General features: G+C 42.5%; 1 protein-coding gene across 1 annotated transcript in view; it reads right to left on the bottom strand.

Annotated features, from left to right (window-relative positions):
• Positions 1 to 19,057, bottom strand: part of COL4A4 (collagen type IV alpha 4 chain) — a 123,571-nt gene that overhangs the window by 11,731 nt on the left and 92,783 nt on the right. The window contains exons 38-43 of the mRNA XM_038749161.1: positions 18,588 to 18,659; positions 17,205 to 17,333; positions 17,002 to 17,115; positions 15,620 to 15,775; positions 9,906 to 10,013; positions 6,655 to 6,783 (exon numbers count right to left, since the gene is read on the bottom strand). Of these exons, the coding sequence (XP_038605089.1) occupies positions 6,655 to 6,783; positions 9,906 to 10,013; positions 15,620 to 15,775; positions 17,002 to 17,115; positions 17,205 to 17,333; positions 18,588 to 18,659 (708 nt within the window). The remainder of the gene's footprint in view (positions 1 to 6,654; positions 6,784 to 9,905; positions 10,014 to 15,619; positions 15,776 to 17,001; positions 17,116 to 17,204; positions 17,334 to 18,587; positions 18,660 to 19,057) is intronic.

The following is a 19,057-nucleotide window of genomic DNA, read 5'->3' as shown; positions in this document are numbered from 1 at the left end:
CTTTTCTCCTGTCTCCCACCTCATTTTTCACTCCTCCTTAGCTAATCTCCTGTCTGCCCCTCATTCTCAATTTGCCCATGTCCAAGGAAACCCTTCTACCTCCCTGCCCCTCATCTTGAAACATTCAACTCACCCCCCCACAACACTTAAACCACATCCTTCCCACTTCTAGACTGTGAGCCCACTGTTGGGTAGGGACCGTCTCTATATGTTGCCAACTTGTACTTCCCAAGCGCTTAGTACAGTGCTCTGCACACAGTAAGCACTAAATAAATACGATTGAATGAATGAATCCTTCCAAACTCTCTTAAAATATGGCAGCATGGCTCAGTGTGGTGGAAAGAGCCCGGGCTTGGGAGTCAGAGGTCATGGGTTCCAATCCCAGCTCTGCCACATGTCTGCTGGGTGACCTTGGGCAAGTCACTTCACTTCTCTGGGCCTCATTTACCTCATCTGTGAAATGGGGTTTAAGACTATGAGCCCCATGTGGGACAACCTGATCACCTTGTATCCCCCCCACACTTAGAACAGTGCTTTGCACATAGTAAGCGCTTAACAAATACCATCATTATTATTCTTATTATGTCCCATTCTCTGACTAACCTCATCTTCCCAATCACTCCAGCCCACCAATCTCATAAGCACCTATAAAGATATCTATTTCCTATTTATTCGTTCACTCGTGTGTATTAGACCTCTTTTTTCACTCTTCTTCCGAAGCGGGTTCTAATCTTGGTTTTGCCTGTTAGGGCTATGTCATCAGCGGCAAAAGTTTCCGTGCAGTGAACAGGCAGAGCAGGGGATCCTGAAAAGTAACCAGCTAATGGGGAGGGCAAAGATCTCAGTGGTTACTGCCTCTTGGGCTCCATACGGACAAGAGCACAGTATCAGCACAGAGCCGGCAGTCACTGTGGCCATACATGGGTCCTGTGCGTAAAAATGATTTGTGAGCACTTAGCTTCATGCTTAACCAGGGGGACTGGCAAGAGAAGGAGAGTGTAAGTGGTACTAGTCAAGCACTGGTACTATAATCGGTTCCTACATACAGGTTATCATTCATGAAGTCTCAGGACAGAGGCTCAGTTTCGAACAAGAGACTCCATCTTCCCCAACTGATGATGTTCTCAGCCCTGGAGGAGTTTGCAATCACATCTTTTACATGGTAGGTGTTTAATCAATACTAGCAATTGTACTTTCGAAGCGCTTAGCACAGTGCTCTGCACACAGTAAATGCTCAATAAATACGATTGAATGAATGCATGATTGGATATCTACTGTTTCCCCCACTGAATTGCAAACTCCTTAAGGGCAGGGATAGTGCCTTTAATATATGTGCTCTGAGAAGGTAATAATAATAATGATGGCATTTATTAAGTGCTTTCTATGTGCAAAGCACTGTTCTAAGCACTGGGGAGATTACAAGGTGATCAGGTTGTCCCACGGGGGGCTCACAGTCTTAATTCCCATTTTACAGATGAGGTAACTGAGGCACAGAGAAGTGAGGTAACTTGCCCAAAGTCACATAGCTGACAATTGGCGGAGCCGGGGCCCGGGCTCTTTCCACCGAGCCATGCTGCTTCTTGTGGTACTCAATAAACTCTGTGATACAGATAGCAGGAGGGAGATTCAAAAACAGTATTCAGCCTGGGAAACAGAGAATAAACCACCTGGAAAAAAATTATATCTATGTGCAAACAGTGTGGAGAGAACTATTGGTTATGCATAATCAGTCTTTTCAGCTGCCCCACAGAAATAAAAACTGGTATTTTTTTAAGTGCTTATGTGCCAAGGACTGTACTAACTGCTGGGGTAAATACAAGATAATCTGGTTGGACACAGTCCATATCCTACATGGGACTCACAGTCCTATTCCCCATTTTACAGATGAGGTAGCTGGGGCTTGCCCAAAGTCACATATCCGACAAGTGGCAGAGCCAGGATAAGAACCTCACATGAGGTTCGTAAGTCTAAGGAAAATCGTATTGTCAGTAGGCTATCTTCAAGCCCAAAGAATAGCCCTAAATGTTTGATCAGATGTGCGCATACACAACGGAGTGGTTTCACGTTTTTGATATTTGCTTTGTATGACCTGATTTTTGGGTGACTGTTTTTGTTGCCATTTTGTCCAGTTGTCACCACACAGACTCAGATGGTTCTCTCTTAGTGCTCAGAGAGTCTGCTTGCAGCTGTCCGGTGAAACCTGAATAAAATCCAAGCAGCTGGAAAAGGAGCATTCCAGGCCTGGATGGCACACACCAAGAATGCGAAGCTTCTACATCCATTACTAGCCCGGAAACTGACCCAACCATTTCTGAATATACATCTTACGTTAGACATATGAAATTGCCAAGGCAGCAGCCAGCCCCTTTGCTGCATATATTTAAATGGAGATTGTCTACTCAGGGAAAATTGCTACACCAGATATGATAATATGGGCTTTGTTCCATTCAGGAAAAAACAGTGAGAGATTTTTCCAGCTGAGGGTGTTTCCTTAGAGACAAGGAAGAAAGTTCTTGTTAATGAGAGTTGTATGCTGAGCTCTTTGCACACTTCACTGACTTGCCCTGTCTCCAGATCCTTTCTAATAGTGTGAAAACACTTAGAAAACCCCCCTCTGTTGTTTGCAATTATCTTCACTGAAAGATTCGAGTGGGAAACCCCATCAAGTTAGCTCCCACAGAAGAAACTTTGCATGGAAAATATCAATTACAAAAATGCCGATTCACCTAATTGACTCCGCCTTACGGCCACCCTGGAAATCAGAGACAGAGGTAGAAGATGGAGAAAATGGAGGGTGAACGGGAGGAGGGGGCTGTGAGCCCATTGTTGGGTAGGGACCGTCTCTATATGTTGCCAACTTGTACTTCCCAAGCGCTTAGTACAGTGCTCTGCACACCTCCTTCCCTTCCCCACAGCACCTGTATATATGTATATATGTTTGTACATATTTATTACTCTATTTATTTTACTTGTACATATCTATTCTATTTATTTTATTTTATTGGTATGTTTGGTTTTGTTCTCTGTCTCCCCCTTTTAGACTGTGAGCCCACTGTTGGGTAGGGACTGTCTCTATATGTTGCCAGCTTGTACTTCCCAAGCGCTTAGTACAGTGCTCTGCACACAGTAAGCGCTCAATAAATATGATTGATTGATTGAATAAATATGATTGAATGAATGGTAGCAGACCCTAGAGGCATGGAGGGAGGGAGCAAACCTCAGTTGTCATTTGGGGTATTTGCCATTCTCCTCATTTTTCTTTTTTTCTAGCAACCTACCAATTTCCATAGATCACCAGTGGGACCATCTGTCACATGACCTTCCCACCTTGGAATATGTAAGTAGCACTGTACTAGGTAAAGGATACAAGACTCTAATTCAGTACCCTACACTCAGTTATGAGGTAAGTAGCATATGAGGGCAGGGCAGTGTCTGCTGCTGAGGAGGACCAAAGGGATATTCTGTTTGAGTGACCAGCTGCACATCTAGCAGCTATCCTGCATTTAATCTTTGAACACAGGGATATTTAGATAGTTCTGAGCAACCCAATATCAATATGGGAAAATGATGCTACTTGGATGAGACATTTCTCTGAGGGTGGTGGATCAATCAATTAATCATATTTATTGAGTGCTTACTGGGTGAAGAGCACTGAACCAAGTGCTCAGGAGAGTACAATATAACAGAGTTGGTAGACATATTTCCTTTCCGCAACAACTGTACGGTCTGGAGAGGGACAGACATCGATATAAATAAACTACAGATCTTTTTTGGTATTTAAGTGCTCACTAGGTGTCAAACATGGTCCTAAACCCTGGGGTAGATGCCAGTGAATTGGTTTGGACAAAGTCCCTGTCCCGCATGGGGCTCACAGTCTAAGTAGGAGGGAGAACAGAAGAACTGAAATATGGAGAAGTTAAGTGACTTGCCCAAGGTCACAGAGCAAGCGTTTAACACAGAGGGTATTAGAACCCAGGTCCTCTGACTCCCAGCACTGTTCTCTTCCCACAAGGCCATGCTGCTTTGTGCTGTGGGGCTGAGGAAGAGGTGATTAAAGGGAGCAAATCTATGAGCAAGGGCAAAATAGAAGGGAGTGGGAGAAGAGGAAATGAGGGCTTAATCAGGGAAGGCTTCTTGGAGGAGATGCGCCTTCAATAATACTTTGAAGGTGGGGAGAGTAACTGTCAGATGAGAAGAGGGAGGGTGTTACAGACCAGAGGCAGGACGTGTGCAAGAGATCAGCTCTGAGAAGACAGGATCGAGGTACAGTGAGTAGGTTAGCATTAAAGGAGCAAAATGTGTGGACTGGGTTTAGTAGAGGAACTGGAAGGTAACACAGGAGGGGGCAAGGTGATTGAGTGCTTTAAAGCTGATGGTAAGTAGTTTCTGTTTTTGGAGGTGGATCAATCAATCAATCATTTATTGAGCACTTACTGTGTGCACAGCACTGTACTAAGCACTTGGGAAGTACAAGTAGGAAACATATAGAGACAGTCCCTACCCAACAGCGGGCTCGCAGTCTAAAAGGGGGAGACAGACAACAAAACCAAACGTACTAACAAAATCAATCAATCGTATTTATTGAGCGCTTACTGTGTGCAGAGCACTGTACTAAGCGCTTGGGAAGTACAAGTTGGCAACATATAGAGAGTCATCATCATCATCAATCGTATTTATTGAGCGCTTATTGTGTGCAGTGCACTGGACTAAGCGCTTGGGAAGTACAAGTTGGCAACATATAGAGACAGTCCCAGGTGGATGGACAACCACTGGAGGTTCTTGCAGAGTGGGGAAACATGGACTGAATGTTTCTGTAGAAAAATGATCCAGGCAGCAGAGTGAAGTATGGACTGGAATGGGGAGAGACAGGAGGCAGGGAGGTCAGCAAGGAGGCTGATATAGTAATCAAGGCAGGATAGGATAAATGCCTGGATTAATGTGGTAGGAGTTTGGATGGTGGATAGAGACAGAACCACACAAAACCTCACTAAATGTGAAAATATGGGACTTTTCACCAAGTATTGGAAAAGTCCCCACCACAGTCAGAGCCATAAAACATGGAGAATCTCCTGGGTCTGTTGGCACACCCGCTGAGTTCTTCAAACATAGAAGGGGATACCCTGCTTAAGTACTTGGGAATCAGCATGGCCTAGTGGAAAGAGCACGGGCCTGGGAATCAGAACCTAATATGGGCCTTGCCAGATTGCCTGCTATGTGACCTGGCAGAGGTCACTTAATTGTCAATTTCCTCATCTGTAAAACGAGAATAAAGTCCTACTCCCCCTTACTTAGACTGTGAGCCCAGTGTGGACCAAGGACCATATCCAACCCGATTATCTTGTCTCTAGCCCAGTGCTTAGTATTATGCTTGGCACATAGCACTTAACAAATACCATAATTATTTCCCTTATTACTTGCACAAACTCTTTCTCAACAAATGGGTCATTTGAAGAATTGCCACAGGATATCAAAGATGCCACCATCACCATCTTCAAAAAGGAAGACAGAGAGAGCAGACTGTGGCAATTCTAGAGGCATCTCTTTGCTCTCTCTTGCTGTCAAGATCCCAGCCAGAATCCTCTTTGATTGCTTGATAAGATTACCAACCAGATACTCCTGAAGTTGCAGTGTGACTTCAGACCACAGCTGGTAAGCAAACATGATATTTGCTGTGTGTCAGATGTGGGAGAAGTGCAGGTAACAGCTCCAGGACCTCTACCCGGGTTTCCAAGGCCTGACCAAAGCAGCTGATATGTTCAGCAGGTCTAGGCCCTAGAAACTACTAAGCAAATTTGGCTGCCTGAAAAATTCATCAAAATTGTGAGACTGCTTCATGATGTAGTGGCTGATTGGGTCAGAGTTGAGGTGTCCTGACTGAGCCATTCCCCACTGCCAATGCAGCAAAGCAGGGATGTATAATAGGACTGGGCCTGTTCAACTTATCCTTTGCTGAAGAGAGTAAGCTCCTTGTGGACAGGAACCATGTCTACCAACTCTATTGTATTGGAATACCCCATCTACACAGTAAGCACTCAGTAATTACCATTGACTGGTTACACCCATGTGGGGAAATAGCATGGCCTAGTGAATTGAGCATGAGCCTGGGATTCAGGGGAGTCAGGAGGAGCTGGGTTCTAGTCCCAGCTCCGCCACTTGTCTGCTGTGTGACCATGGGCAAGTCACTTCACTTCTCTGGGCCTCAGTTCCCTCATCTGTAAAATGGGGATTAAGACTGTGAGCTCCACGTGGAACAACCTGATCACCTTGTATCCCCCCCAGAGCTTAGAACAGTGCTTTGCACATAGTAAGCACTTAACAAATACCATTATTATTATTATTCTCTGTGCCACAGTTACATCAGATGTAAAGTGGGGATTAAGACTATGAACCCATGTGGGACAGAGACTGTGTCCAACCCGATGAACTTGTATCTCCCCCCACTCTGAACAGTGCTTGACACATAGTAAGTGCTTAACAAATACCATTATTATTATTCTTATTGTTATTGTCATGCTGGATCATGCAACAAGAGCCTGGATGTAGTTAGTTACTGTCCATTGAGTAGGCTGAGAATGTTAGAAATTATTTCTCCAAAATTTTCTTTCTCTTTTTTGCTGATTTGTAAAGGAGCAACCAGGTGCCATCAAGGAGTACCTGGTAAGCCTGGGGGTCCTCTTGGACCAGGAAATCCCATGCGTCCTTCTGGTCCTCTTGAACCTGGAATCCCTGGGGGCCCGGGGATTTTGGGACAATCTGCAATATCTCCAGGTAGGCCAGGATCCCCTGAAACAGAACAACAGCCATCATAAAACAGCCATCTGAACTGCAAAGAACCTAAACACCTGTAACACACAAACTTGGCCATTCACTCCTCCAAGATATACGCTTAACAAATATCACAATTATTATTTTTATTATTACCTCCAGCAGCCCCTGCTGTCCTCCCAGGCTTTGCTCCCGATCTGCCCTGCAGGAAGGGGAAGGATTTAAATGCTGGCGGCAAGTGGCCTCCATAAATATCGGTTTGATGGGAAGGCAGCAAAAGTGGCTGTGAATGTTGGTATCCGAGCTATGAGGAGACTGCAACTAAGTTTTTCTAGCCAAAAAATTTTATTGCTCTTTTTTGGATTTATCTTTGTCCTTGTCTCTGATGTTACTTTTGTTTTATCTTATGTAAATGTATCATTCAACCCACATATTCAATCTGTCACTAAATCCTGGTGGCATCGCTAAAATCTGCCCTTTCCTCTCCATCGAACTGCTCCCACATTAATCCAAGCACTTATCTTATACCACCTTGATTACTGCATCAGCCTCTTTTGTGACCTCCCTACCTCCTGTCTCTCCCCACTCCAGTCCATACTTCACTCTGCTGCTCAGATCATTTTTCCACATCACCGTTCAGCCTGTTTCCTCACTCCTTGAGAACATCCAGTGTTTGCCCACCCACGTCAGCATTGAAAAGAAACTCCTTAGCATAGGCTTTCAGAACACTTAATTACCTTGTCCCCTCGTACCTCATCTTGCTGATTTCCTACTACTACCCAGCCCACACACTCACTCCTCTAATGCCAACCTACTCACCCTACCTCAATCTCATCTATCTCGCCGCCAACCTCTTACCTATGGCCAGCCTGCCTCTGGCCTAGAACACTTTCCCCCTTCATAGCCAACAGGTGATCACTCTCTCCACCTTCAAAGCCTTACTGAAGGCACATCTTCAAGAGGCCTTCCCTCATCTCCTCTTGCCCCACTCTCTTCTCCATTGCCCTTGTACTTGGATTTGCACTCTTTATTCACCCATCTCTCAGCCCCAAAGCACTTATGTACAGATCTGTAATTTAATATATTAATGCCTGTCTCCCCTTCTAGACTGACTGTAAGCTTACTGTGAGCAGGGAACATGATGATGACGATGATGATGATGATAATGGCATTTGTTAAGCACTTACTATGTGCCAAGCACTGTTCTAAGCTCTGGGGTAGATACAAGGTAATCAGGTTGTCCCGCGTGGGGCTCACAGTCTTAATCCCCATCTTACAGATGAGGTAACTGAGGCACAGAGAAGTTAAGTGACTAGCCCAAAGTCACACAGCTGATAAGTGGAGGAATTGGGATTAAAACTCATGACCTCTGACTCCCAAGCGCTGGCTCTTTCCACTAAGCCACGCTGCAGTCTACCAACTTTCACACTGTATGCTCCCAAGCACTTAGTACAGTGCTCTGCACACAGTAAGTGCTCAATAAAGATGACTGATTGATATGTAGTCTCTCACTATCTTAGACTGTGATGTTAATTCTCAAATCTGCTTTTTTCCCCAGATCTAAGTGCAGTGCTTTGCAAACAATAGGCACTACTACTATTTGCTCCTGATCAAAGTCCTTTGTATTTACCTTGAAAGAGTTAAAGATGTGCAATAATTTTCTTCTGATGTTGCATGGAATTGAGAGCACTTACATAAAGAGATTTATGGAAATATTTTGGAACATTCAAAGAAACTTTCAGTGGGTTAAATGAAATAGCTTAACAAGAAAAGCATGTCATATTTCCTTAGAGTTTTAAAAGATAATCTCATCATTGCTGAGAATAGGTTGTTTTAATTATTTATGTTGTCGAGCACATAAAAGAAAAATCAGGTAATATGTAATTTGACATAAGCACTCATAGTTCACACCTTTATAGAAATTATATAAACTATACATTGACACATTTGACAACGTACAATAAAAATGTCCATTATGACAAATACAAGGCTTCTGTATATGTACTAGAAACCACCTACATTCAATGCTTTTATAACTACAACCACTCATGTATTAATAGGAATCCTGGGCTTTCATTCATGAGGACAGGAGAAATAGACAGTCACAGACAGGAGAGCCAAGCGACAAGCATCTATTAGTTTGTCATAATGCTCACTTCTAACCTGAAGAATTCAAAAAACAGTATTCAGATAGTGCCATACACCCATGTAAATGAGAGAAATTTTAGATTGGGAAAAGATTTTCAAGGACACATAATGGTAATGCAGGAAACAGATGTCTTTTAATACATGCACATGTAACCAAATGAATTTTTTTTGAGTGGGTATCTGACTGAATCTGACCAGTTTACGTATTGTTGTATATATCTCCTTCTGTTTTTAGGATATTTATGAAATACTTTAGAACTTGGTTCATTCATATTCATACTTGGAAATCTTTAATTGTTTCATCCACTTCTGAAGGTTTTGGAGCAAACGTAGAATATGTAATCTTAAAGCCTGGACACATTATTTTCAATCACACAGGGTATCTTTCACAGCAACAGAATGTTTATTATGTGGACGACTTGAATCCTATTTAATAGACTGGTAAGTATTTTGAGCTGTGCAGGAGCAACGTAAAACTTCTGTTGTGGAAAATAGTGCTTCTGTCAGTCTCAAATGCATGCATTGTTTTCATTTTCCCTACCTTTTCATGTTTAAGACCTGAGGTAAAATCACTTGAAGCCTCTGGAATTTCTTCCATTTAGCTCAGATTTCAAGGGTAATTAGTTTAATAAACATTAATGCTTGTAATGAAAAATCTAGAAAAGTTAACTGGGGTGAAAATTGGGGGGAGAGTGACTGGAAATACCTAACATAAAAGCAAAGTAATAGCATGAATTTGTCTCTCGTTTCTCCTGTTTACTCAGTGTCTCAATTTGTAAATCATGAGACATTCAGCAAGAGAGGGAGTTCTGGAATTAGTAAACTGAATGTGTTCCAAGACCTTGACAGATATGATTCCCAATGGCAGGCTCATTGCATTTTCATTAGTTTTAAAATTATGAGAGAAAAGTACTCTATCAGAAGATTTTGATACAGAGTCTTAGACTGCCCCAGGTGGGGGGGTAATGGGGAAACAGATACATTAACATTACCTGTGGGACCAGGTGACCCAGGAGTCCCCGGGGGTCCAGGACTCCCTTTATCTCCATGTGGCCCAGGACATCCAGGTGGACCTTGAAGACCAGGATGTCCCATTAGCCCTAAAGGGAACAGGAATAATTGGTAATTTGAATAAAATAGAAAAGAAATGGTCATTTTGAATCACTGCAGCCATTAACAAGCAAAGGGAAGCTACAGGTCAGAGAAGTAGACGAGGCATCTTTTCTCAGAGTCAAAGAAGAGAATTTTAACTGTCATAGGCATTAGACTAAACCAAGAGGAAGTAGTGTATTGGAAAAGACAGATCTTTTCTGCAGTCCATACTGTCCTAAGACTTCTCCCACAGACATTTAAGAACACGAGCATTAAGGGAAATAACGAATGGGCAAATGGGACCTATATTTAGGATGTGGCTGCTTGGGCAAGTTTGGGAACAGGATGTTAAGCTTCGAAGTCAACAGCTTCAATTGCCTTTAAATTCTTCTGTAGTCACATCTTCTCCAGGAGCCCTTACTCAATTCATTTCTCATCCCTGAACCCTCTGAAGCCATTTTGCCACTACAGTAATTCCATTCCACCTGGGTCCTTGGATACTCATGCCTCTGCCATGCCACCGATGTACATTTCTTTATAATTTTTCACTTCATTCATTCAATTGTATTGAGCGCTTACTCTGTGCAGAGTACTGTACTGTACTTTCTAGCTGTAATTTATTGTAGTTTCTATCTTCCCTGGCAGAATGCCAGCTCCTTGAGGGCAGGGATCTTGTCTACTAGTTCAATTGTGTTCTTAGTACAGTGCTTAATATAGTGCTCTGTTCACATTAGGCATTCAATAATTATTATTGATTGCCTTAGAAACCTGGGTAATTATGGACATGCATGCAAGGGGTGAGTAAGCTTTTGAAGAGAATATATGTAGTAGAACAATCTGGTTGTTAATTATGGCATTCGTTAAGCATTTACTTTGTACCAAGCACTATACTAAGGGCTGAGGTAGATACAAGAAAATCTTGGTCTATAATAATAATAACTATGGTAGTATTTTAAATGCTTATTTTGTGCCAAACTCTGTGCTAATCACTGGGATAAATGTAATTCATTCAATCGTATTTATTGAGTGTTTACTGTGTGCAGATCATTGTACTAAGCGCTTGGAAAGTACAATTTGGCAGCAGATAGAGACAATCCCTACCCAACAGTGGGCTCACAGTCTAAAAGGGGGAGACAGACAACAAAACAAAACAAGTAGACAGGCATCAATGGCATCAAAATACATAGATTATATATACACATCATTAATAACAGGAATAAAATAATATGTACAAATATACACAAGTGCTGTGGAGTGGGGGAGGGGTTAGAGAAGAGGGAGGGAATAGGGGCGATGGAGAGGGGAGAAGGAGCAGAGGAAAAGCGGGGCTTATACTGGGAAGGCCTCCTGGCGGAGGTGAGCTCTCAGTAGGGCTTTGAAAGGGGAAGAGAGTAATCAGATCAAACCTGGTCTCTGTCCCACATGAGCCTTACAGTCTATGGGGCTTACAAGTCTCTGAAAAGCAGCATGGCTCAATGGAAAGAGCCCGGGCTTTGGAGTCAGAGGTCATGGGTTTGAATCCCGGCTCCACCACAAGTCTGCTGTATGACCTTGGGCAAGTCACTTAACTTCTCTGAGCCTGTTACCTCATCTGTAAAAATGGGGATTAAGACTGTGAGCCCCACTTGGGACAACTTGGTCACATTGTATCCCCCCCAGTGCTTAGAACAGTGCTTTGCACATAGTAAACGCTTAACAAATGCCATCATTATTATTATTATGGGGGAGGTGGAACAGGTATTTAATACCCTTTTGACAGGTGAGGAAATTGAGGCCCAGAGCAGTTATATGACTTGCCCAACGCCACAAAGCAGGGAAGTGGTGGCTCTGGAATTAGAACCAATATCTTCTTGACTCCCAGTCTTGTACTCTCCCTAGGGAATGCTTACTGCTTATTAAATACTGAAGTTGAGAAGCATAGCTCCGTTCGAACAAGATCGACATCTCGTAACTGCCTAAGGCCCCGAGCCCAATACAGGAAACCCAAATTGTTTCCTGATCGTCAGACCGTGTTTCTGACTTTCCCACCTTCCTGCAATATCCTCTCTTCCACCTACACCTTGGGAAATCTCTTTGGAGTCTGGGTAGGTTGGCAGTGAAATGGGGAGACAGCTTAGGGGTCCCCAGTCTTGCTGAACAGCAGCTGCGTCTCAAACTCCCAAACCAATCAGGTTGCCGACCAAGTAGGAAGTTTTCTGTTAAGGCTGCTTTGTCGGTACGTGTCCAGGCTTTGTTTTTCATTCTTAATATTTCCTACAAATATTGCAAGCTCTTTTTTTTATTAGCTGACCGCAGTGCTGGGAAGATTAGTGCTGAGAAGATGGGGTGGGTGATGGTACGATCAGTTGTGATGCTTCAATACAGTGCTAATGGAGTTGTCATAGGTTTTATGTCCTGCTGTAATAAACTTGATTCTCCACTGAATTCTGCACAAAATAGCCACTACAGACTGCCCAGTTAATGCAGGGTGGCATTAAATAGTGCCGCTATTAAATAGATCACTTCAAAAAAATATTTTGCCAGCACACCAAATCAAGGAGGGAAAAAAGAAGTCTTTATAATATTGATTTTCCTTCTTCCCTGGGTGTATGCTACAAACATAAATTAAAACGGATGATAGTATGGTCTATCCTAGTTTAAAAGATGAAGAAAAAGCCCTTCATTTCTCTTTTCAGAAGAGAAAAAGAGAAGATGTGGTGATGAGATTACTACTCCGCACAAAGTTTGAATCTGGCTAATTAGCATGAGTCAGACTAAAGAGCCTGAGGCCTAAAAACTCACAAGAAAAGCTAGAATAGACCAGAAACTAAGAAGGGCACAAAACATAAGAGTTGTGAGACTGTTTTGACTTGTGGAAAGAACAGGTGGAGTCTCTGGTACAGCAGGAGGAAACTAGAGATGTTAATTATTTTTATACTGTGGTTTATGACTATGTTCCTTCTCCAGGAACATAGCAATAATTGGTCCTAAACTATTGGTTTACCGAGGTGTTCTATTTCTCAATTTGTCATAAGAGTTCTGTGGTCTCACTATCACTCTGAAGAAAAAACCAGGATGGTTTGATGAAAAAGCATCCACATGTTAGGATCCTGCAATGGGCAGAGGCAGACAATGTTTCTTGTTCTCAAAGAGCTGTTTGCTTTTGTTGAAAAGTTGCTTGCATGTTTGATCCCCAGTAGTTTAACACCTTTGGGTGATACACTGGCTTTATCATTAATGAAAGATTGCAACATATCGGGCAGGGACCAACTTGTAAAGTAGCTCCACTTTTATGTAGCATCAGTGATATGGAATTCCTACAGTTCTTACTGTCGGACACAAGATATAATTATATACAGGAGCTGCTACTCTGGGGAAGGTCAAACTTATAGGTTTAAGAGATGGTATGGGTGGTGGTATGATCAATTGTGATGGAAAAATTATGTGAAAGGTGAGGATTTGGGATGGAAGAAAAGGAGTTCAGTTTTGGACCTAATAAACTAGAGTTGCTGGTGGGACATCCATGTAGAAATGATCTGGAAGCACTAGGATTTCTGAGTTTGCAGAAAAGGAGCTAGGTTAAGGCAAGTGAGGTAGTGGTAGTAGAAGCCGTGGGCGCCCACAAGGTCCCCAGAGGAGGATGTGGGGAGTGAGAAAGGCAGCGGAGTCAGGAGGAGTTGCAAGACACTCCCTGTTAAAGTGTGAGAGGTAGAGGAAATCCAGCAAAAAAGACTGAGATAAATCAACCGGAGAGGGACTAGGAAATAACTCTGCCAATAAAAGCCAGGATTAGATATGATTTCAAAGAGAATGGAGTAGTCCACACTGTCAAAAACAACTGAGAGATTGAGGATGAGGATGAAATACAGCTCATTAGATTTAGCAAGATTTGGTGAGACCAGTCTCAGTGGAGCAAAGATGGCAGAAACTGGATTGTAAATGCTCAAAGGACTTGAAGGAAGTCAGTGCAGACTGCAGGTGTATCCAACCTGTTTGAGGAGTTTGGACAAGAAGTGGAGGAGAGAAATTGGGGTGTGAGCTGGAGGGGTGCAGTGAGATCCAGAGAAGAAGCTGGCATGATAAAAATGGACTGTAAGCTCACTGTGGGCAGAATCTACCAATTCTGTTATATTGTACTCTTCCAAGTGTTTAGAAAAGTGCTCTGCTCCCAGTAAGCCCTCAATAAATACAACTGACTAATTTATAAGGGAGTTCTTAGAATGTTTGAAAGAGGAGGGGAAGGAGCCATTAGAGAGTGAGCAGTTGAAGACGGCAGTCAGGAAGGGAAGAATGAGAACAAAAGTTTTTCAAAGGTGAGAAGGGATGGCAGAGGTAGAGGGGATAGATTTTGAAAGCAGGTTTGAGATCTTGAGATACAACTAATACTGATAAGGGAGCTGTAATAGGGTAGGGAAGGGGCTGGTGAGGTGAGAGGAAGAAGAAGTGCTGTCGATAAACAAATGAGTAAGTACAGAAGTGAAAGAGTGTCTGAAAGGTTAACTAGAATCAAAGTACTGATAACGAGGGAAGTCTTGTCGGGAGAAGAAGAATTTGGGGAGGGCTTTGTTTTGGGGGAGAGCTGTGGTTTGGTAGATATGTTGCAGGAAAGGGAGTTTCAACATCCCATGGATACTGCCTTGTACTTTTTCAAGTTCTTAATGTGGGCAGGGCACAGAACTAAGCTCTCAATAAATACCATTTATTGACTGATCGATTGAACAAATTCATGGGTGTACTCTCCATAATGAATTGCTAAAGGAAAAAATGAAGGTTAGAATGTTCACCACTAATTTCATTCAATCATATTGAGCACTTACTATATGCAGAACACTAGTAAGTGCTTGGTAAGTACAAGTTGGCAACAGATAGAGACGATCGCTACCCAACAACGAGCTCACAGTCTAGAAGACGGACTCACAGTCTAGAATCATCACTGTGATATTGAGCACGACCATTATATGGTCCCTCCAAGTAATGTGTGTATATAAATGTCAGCTAATCAATGGTATTGTTTGCAGTGTGTAGGACACTGTAACTAAAAGCTGGGGAGAGTAAAATACAATACAGTAGATAGACACAATCCCTGCCCATAAGGAGCTTACAGACCAGAGGTAGGACTAGCACACTCCCCCCCTTCAAAGCCCTACTAAAAGCTCACCTTCTCCTTCCCAGACTGAGATCCCCTTTTTCCCTGCTCCTCCTCCCCTCCCCATCACCCTTACCCCCTCCCTCTGCTCTACCCCTGTCTTGGCCCCACAGCACTTGTGTATATATGTATGTATTTATTATTCTAGTGATTTTATTAATGATGTGAATATATTTATAATTCCATTGATTTATATTGATGCCTGTCTACTTGCTTGGTTTTGTTGTCTGTGCCCCCCTTGTAGACTGTGAGCCTGTTGTTGGGTAAGGATTGTCTCTGTTGCTGAATTGTACTTTCCAAGTGCTTAGCACAGTGCTCTGCACACAGTAAGCACTCAATAAATATGATTGAGTGAATGAATGACAGACATTGTATATGAATGTATATGAACAACTGGGCATATTTTTATTCTCTATTTGGTATTATCTCCATTGGGTCAGATTGGTTCAAGGGTTTATTGTGTTATACTAAGTTCTCTTTTAGTCATACCTTTTTGGCCATCTCTTCCTTCACATCCTGGGATGCCTTTTGGTCCAGGAGGTCCTGGTGGGCCAGAGGGTCCTGGTGGTCCTGGCAAGCCATCATCACCTGGACTCCCTTTCCAAAAGTCAACACCTCCAGGTTGACCTGGAGACCCTGGTGGACCTGGGGAAAAAATACAACTTTAACGTTCTTTATAAAACTTGTGAATGTGCCTAGAGATTCTTGAAAATAATCAGAATGTTTGCAAAGGGATTTGGATTTGGAGTGTGGTAGGCAAAGCATTAAACATGTAAAAAAGAGTATCTCTTACATACCCGCACATTGTAAATATCCTTCTCAGTACTTTAAATTCTCCCATAATGTGTTCCTACTACAAATTTTGGATAGAATACTGTTCGAGAATTAGGAAGCATACTTCCCAAGATGTGCATTTATCTGGATAAAATGTGATTAATCTAGAAAGGACGGTTCTCTGAATGCACATGGCATTGTAACAGTCAATCAGTGGTATGATTGAGGGCTTACTGTCTACAGAGCCCTGTATTAAGCTCTTGGGAGAGTAAAAAAGAGAAGGTAGACATGACTACCTACCCGCAAGAGGCTTACAGTGTAGCATGATAGATCTCATATACCAGGTATTCTCCTGAACGGTCATGAAAACAACCAACCACAAAATAGGAGAACTTGAATTTATTTCTGAATTACTTAAGCACTTGGTAATTTCTTTTAAGTCCAGTGGAATTTTTCCTTGTTCCCCAAATCATTTACCACTTTTAAAACTGAGCCTGCTATTATCTGAACTTTGTTTCAGTTGACATTCTCGTGGGCCAGGATCAGGTGTGAAAAGTCAAAAGGCTTTGGAAGGAATATGTATCTTCTCTTTCACTTTAAAATAAAAAATTCCAACTTTTGGGAGGGGTAGCAAATTGAACCGAGTAGATATAAATTAATCAGGTTGGACACAGTCCCTGTCCCCTAGAGTTTCTGAACTTTTCCCACCCTCAAAATAAAGCACCATCAGTACACTCACGCACACAGGCACACTCTCTTTCTTTCACTACAGATGAAGCAGCATGGCGTAGTAAGTAGACCATGGGCCTGGGAATAAGAAGGACCTGGGTTCTAATCCCAGCTCCACCACTTATCTGCTGAGTGACCTTGGGCAAGTCACTTCTCTTTTCTGTGCCTCAGTTACCTCATCTGTAAAATGAGGGTTAACACTGTGAGCCCCACATGGGACAGAGACTGTATTCAACCTGATTAAATTACATCTATCCCAGCATATAGTACAGTGCCTGGCATACAGTAAGTGCTTAACAAATGCCATTAAAAAAAACACAACCCTCACTTCCATAATTATAGGTGGCATCATTGTCAGTTCTCATTACCTTGTATACCATCAGGGCCAGGAAAGCCTATATCTCCTTGAGGACCAGGATAAGAAATTTCACCTTCAGGTGTTCTTCCTTTAGGACCTCCAGATCCCTGAAGTCCAGGCCTCCCTGCAGAAAGAGATAAAGTATCCGAATTCTCCCTAAGTGTTTGGCTTATTTAGTTGTAGGAAACTGAGAAGGGGGAAGTTGGTTCTTACCTGGGGGACCTTGAGGTCCTCTTTCACCAAAAGGACCTGGAAAAGAAAGTCCAGCCCTTCCTGGTTCTCCCTTTTCCCCTTTTGCGCCAGGCAATCCAGCAAAACCTGGTGGTCCTCTTCCGATGAAACCTTAATGGGAAAATACTAAAGATGAAGTTAATGCTGCACAGTCTACCCAGTTGGAGAGAAGACTCTCCGCTAGTCCATCATTTTTGTAAATGAAATGTCACAGGAGGAGGAAATTGCATTCTAACCTATGAAACAGAAAAACAGAACAGTCATTTGGGATGAAAATTGACCACACGGGGAGGTGAACAGCTGGACTCTATTCCTGAATCAGCCTCTGGCTGGGGATAGGTCGTTTAACCTTTCTGTGGCTCTGTATCCCCATTTGTAAGATGGAGATGATGATACCTTCCCTCTGTCTACCTTTCATGGATGCTGTGACAATAAATGAGGCAACCAAAATGCTTAGAAATTGAAGGAAAAAATAGAGGGTTCATTTAAGATGGTACTGCTAGTGCAGGATGGGTTTCTACCAGTGAGAAGTGAGCCAGTTGATTGGTTTGGAGACATTACTTCTTATTAGGCTACTAGGATACCACTTTAGTGTCCTTGAAGAGGTAATTCACTAAATGAATGCTTGGGGCTCAAACATGGTAATGCCACTCCAAAATATAATCGGTTTGCTTCCTTTTCACTGGATTCAGGCCTATTGTTTTTGATAGAAGCCGCTCATTTTGATAATTACTCCATTTCCTATTCCTACGCAAAACACATTTTTGAATTTCCAATTTGTCCAGCTTTAGGTTATTTTTCTTGAGGAAAATCATTTTGGGGTCAAGAGAAAGCAGGTCCCACCAGAACAATAGAGTATACTAAAATATGGTTATTCTGTTCTTGATTCACCCAAAAATTACAATTAGCATTAGCAGGGACTTTTTCTTCTTATATATTCATTTTAGCAATATGGCTATTGAGGAGTATTGGAAAGGTCTGATTAGAACCATTAAAGCTTTCTTCTTTTGCAAAAATGAGTACTTCTCCATCACTAACAAAACCGTGATGTTTGGCTTTTCTTAGGCTGAGGCATGGAGAGTTTTTGGTATAAAATTGTCCAGGAATTCCTACCTAACCTTTAAATAGAGTTGACTGCATTTTCCAAATCACTTCTGGCCCCTCTCAATCTGGATTTCTCAAATGTTCCTTTCTTCTGGGATTTGTAAAATTTTCCATTGCTCTGATTTCTGGCATTTCATTACCTACTGGCATTTTCTTCAATTAATGAATTTCTGAGCTTGATCAAACTCACATTGAAGGGGAAATTGTAAATCCCGTTTCCACCCATGAATCCACAGTCACAGCTTTGTTTCACTGCTTTACCTGGTGAACCTTTCGCTCCTTTTGGCCCCTTGAGTCCATGCAAACCATTTAATCCTGGAATTCCTGAGAACCCTTAAAAATATGAAAAGCATTGTTAAGGGCAGTCCTAGAATTTTGCAGCCAGTGATGAAGACATTAGAGAAGCAGCATGGCCTTGTGGAAAGAGCCTGGGCGTCAGAGGATCTGGGTTCTAATTCCAGCTTGGCCACATGTCTGCTGTGTGACCTTGGGCAAGTCACTTGACTTCTCAGTGACTCAGTTCCCTCATCTGCAAAATGAGAATTCGATGCCTGTGCCCCTTTCTACTCAGACTGTGAGCCCCATTTGAGACCTGATTACCTCAGTGCTTAATCCAGTGCTTGGCACTTTGTAAGCACTTAATAAAGTCCCCTATAATTATTATTTTTATTTTATATGGTCATTAACCTCTGACCGGTTAGAGAAGCAGCTTGGCTCAGTGGAAAGAGCCC

This window comes from Tachyglossus aculeatus, chromosome 7, assembly GCF_015852505.1.
Source record: "Tachyglossus aculeatus isolate mTacAcu1 chromosome 7, mTacAcu1.pri, whole genome shotgun sequence".
NCBI classification, from domain to species: domain Eukaryota; kingdom Metazoa; phylum Chordata; class Mammalia; order Monotremata; family Tachyglossidae; genus Tachyglossus; species Tachyglossus aculeatus.
This window is presented reverse-complemented; position numbering and strand designations above follow the sequence as displayed.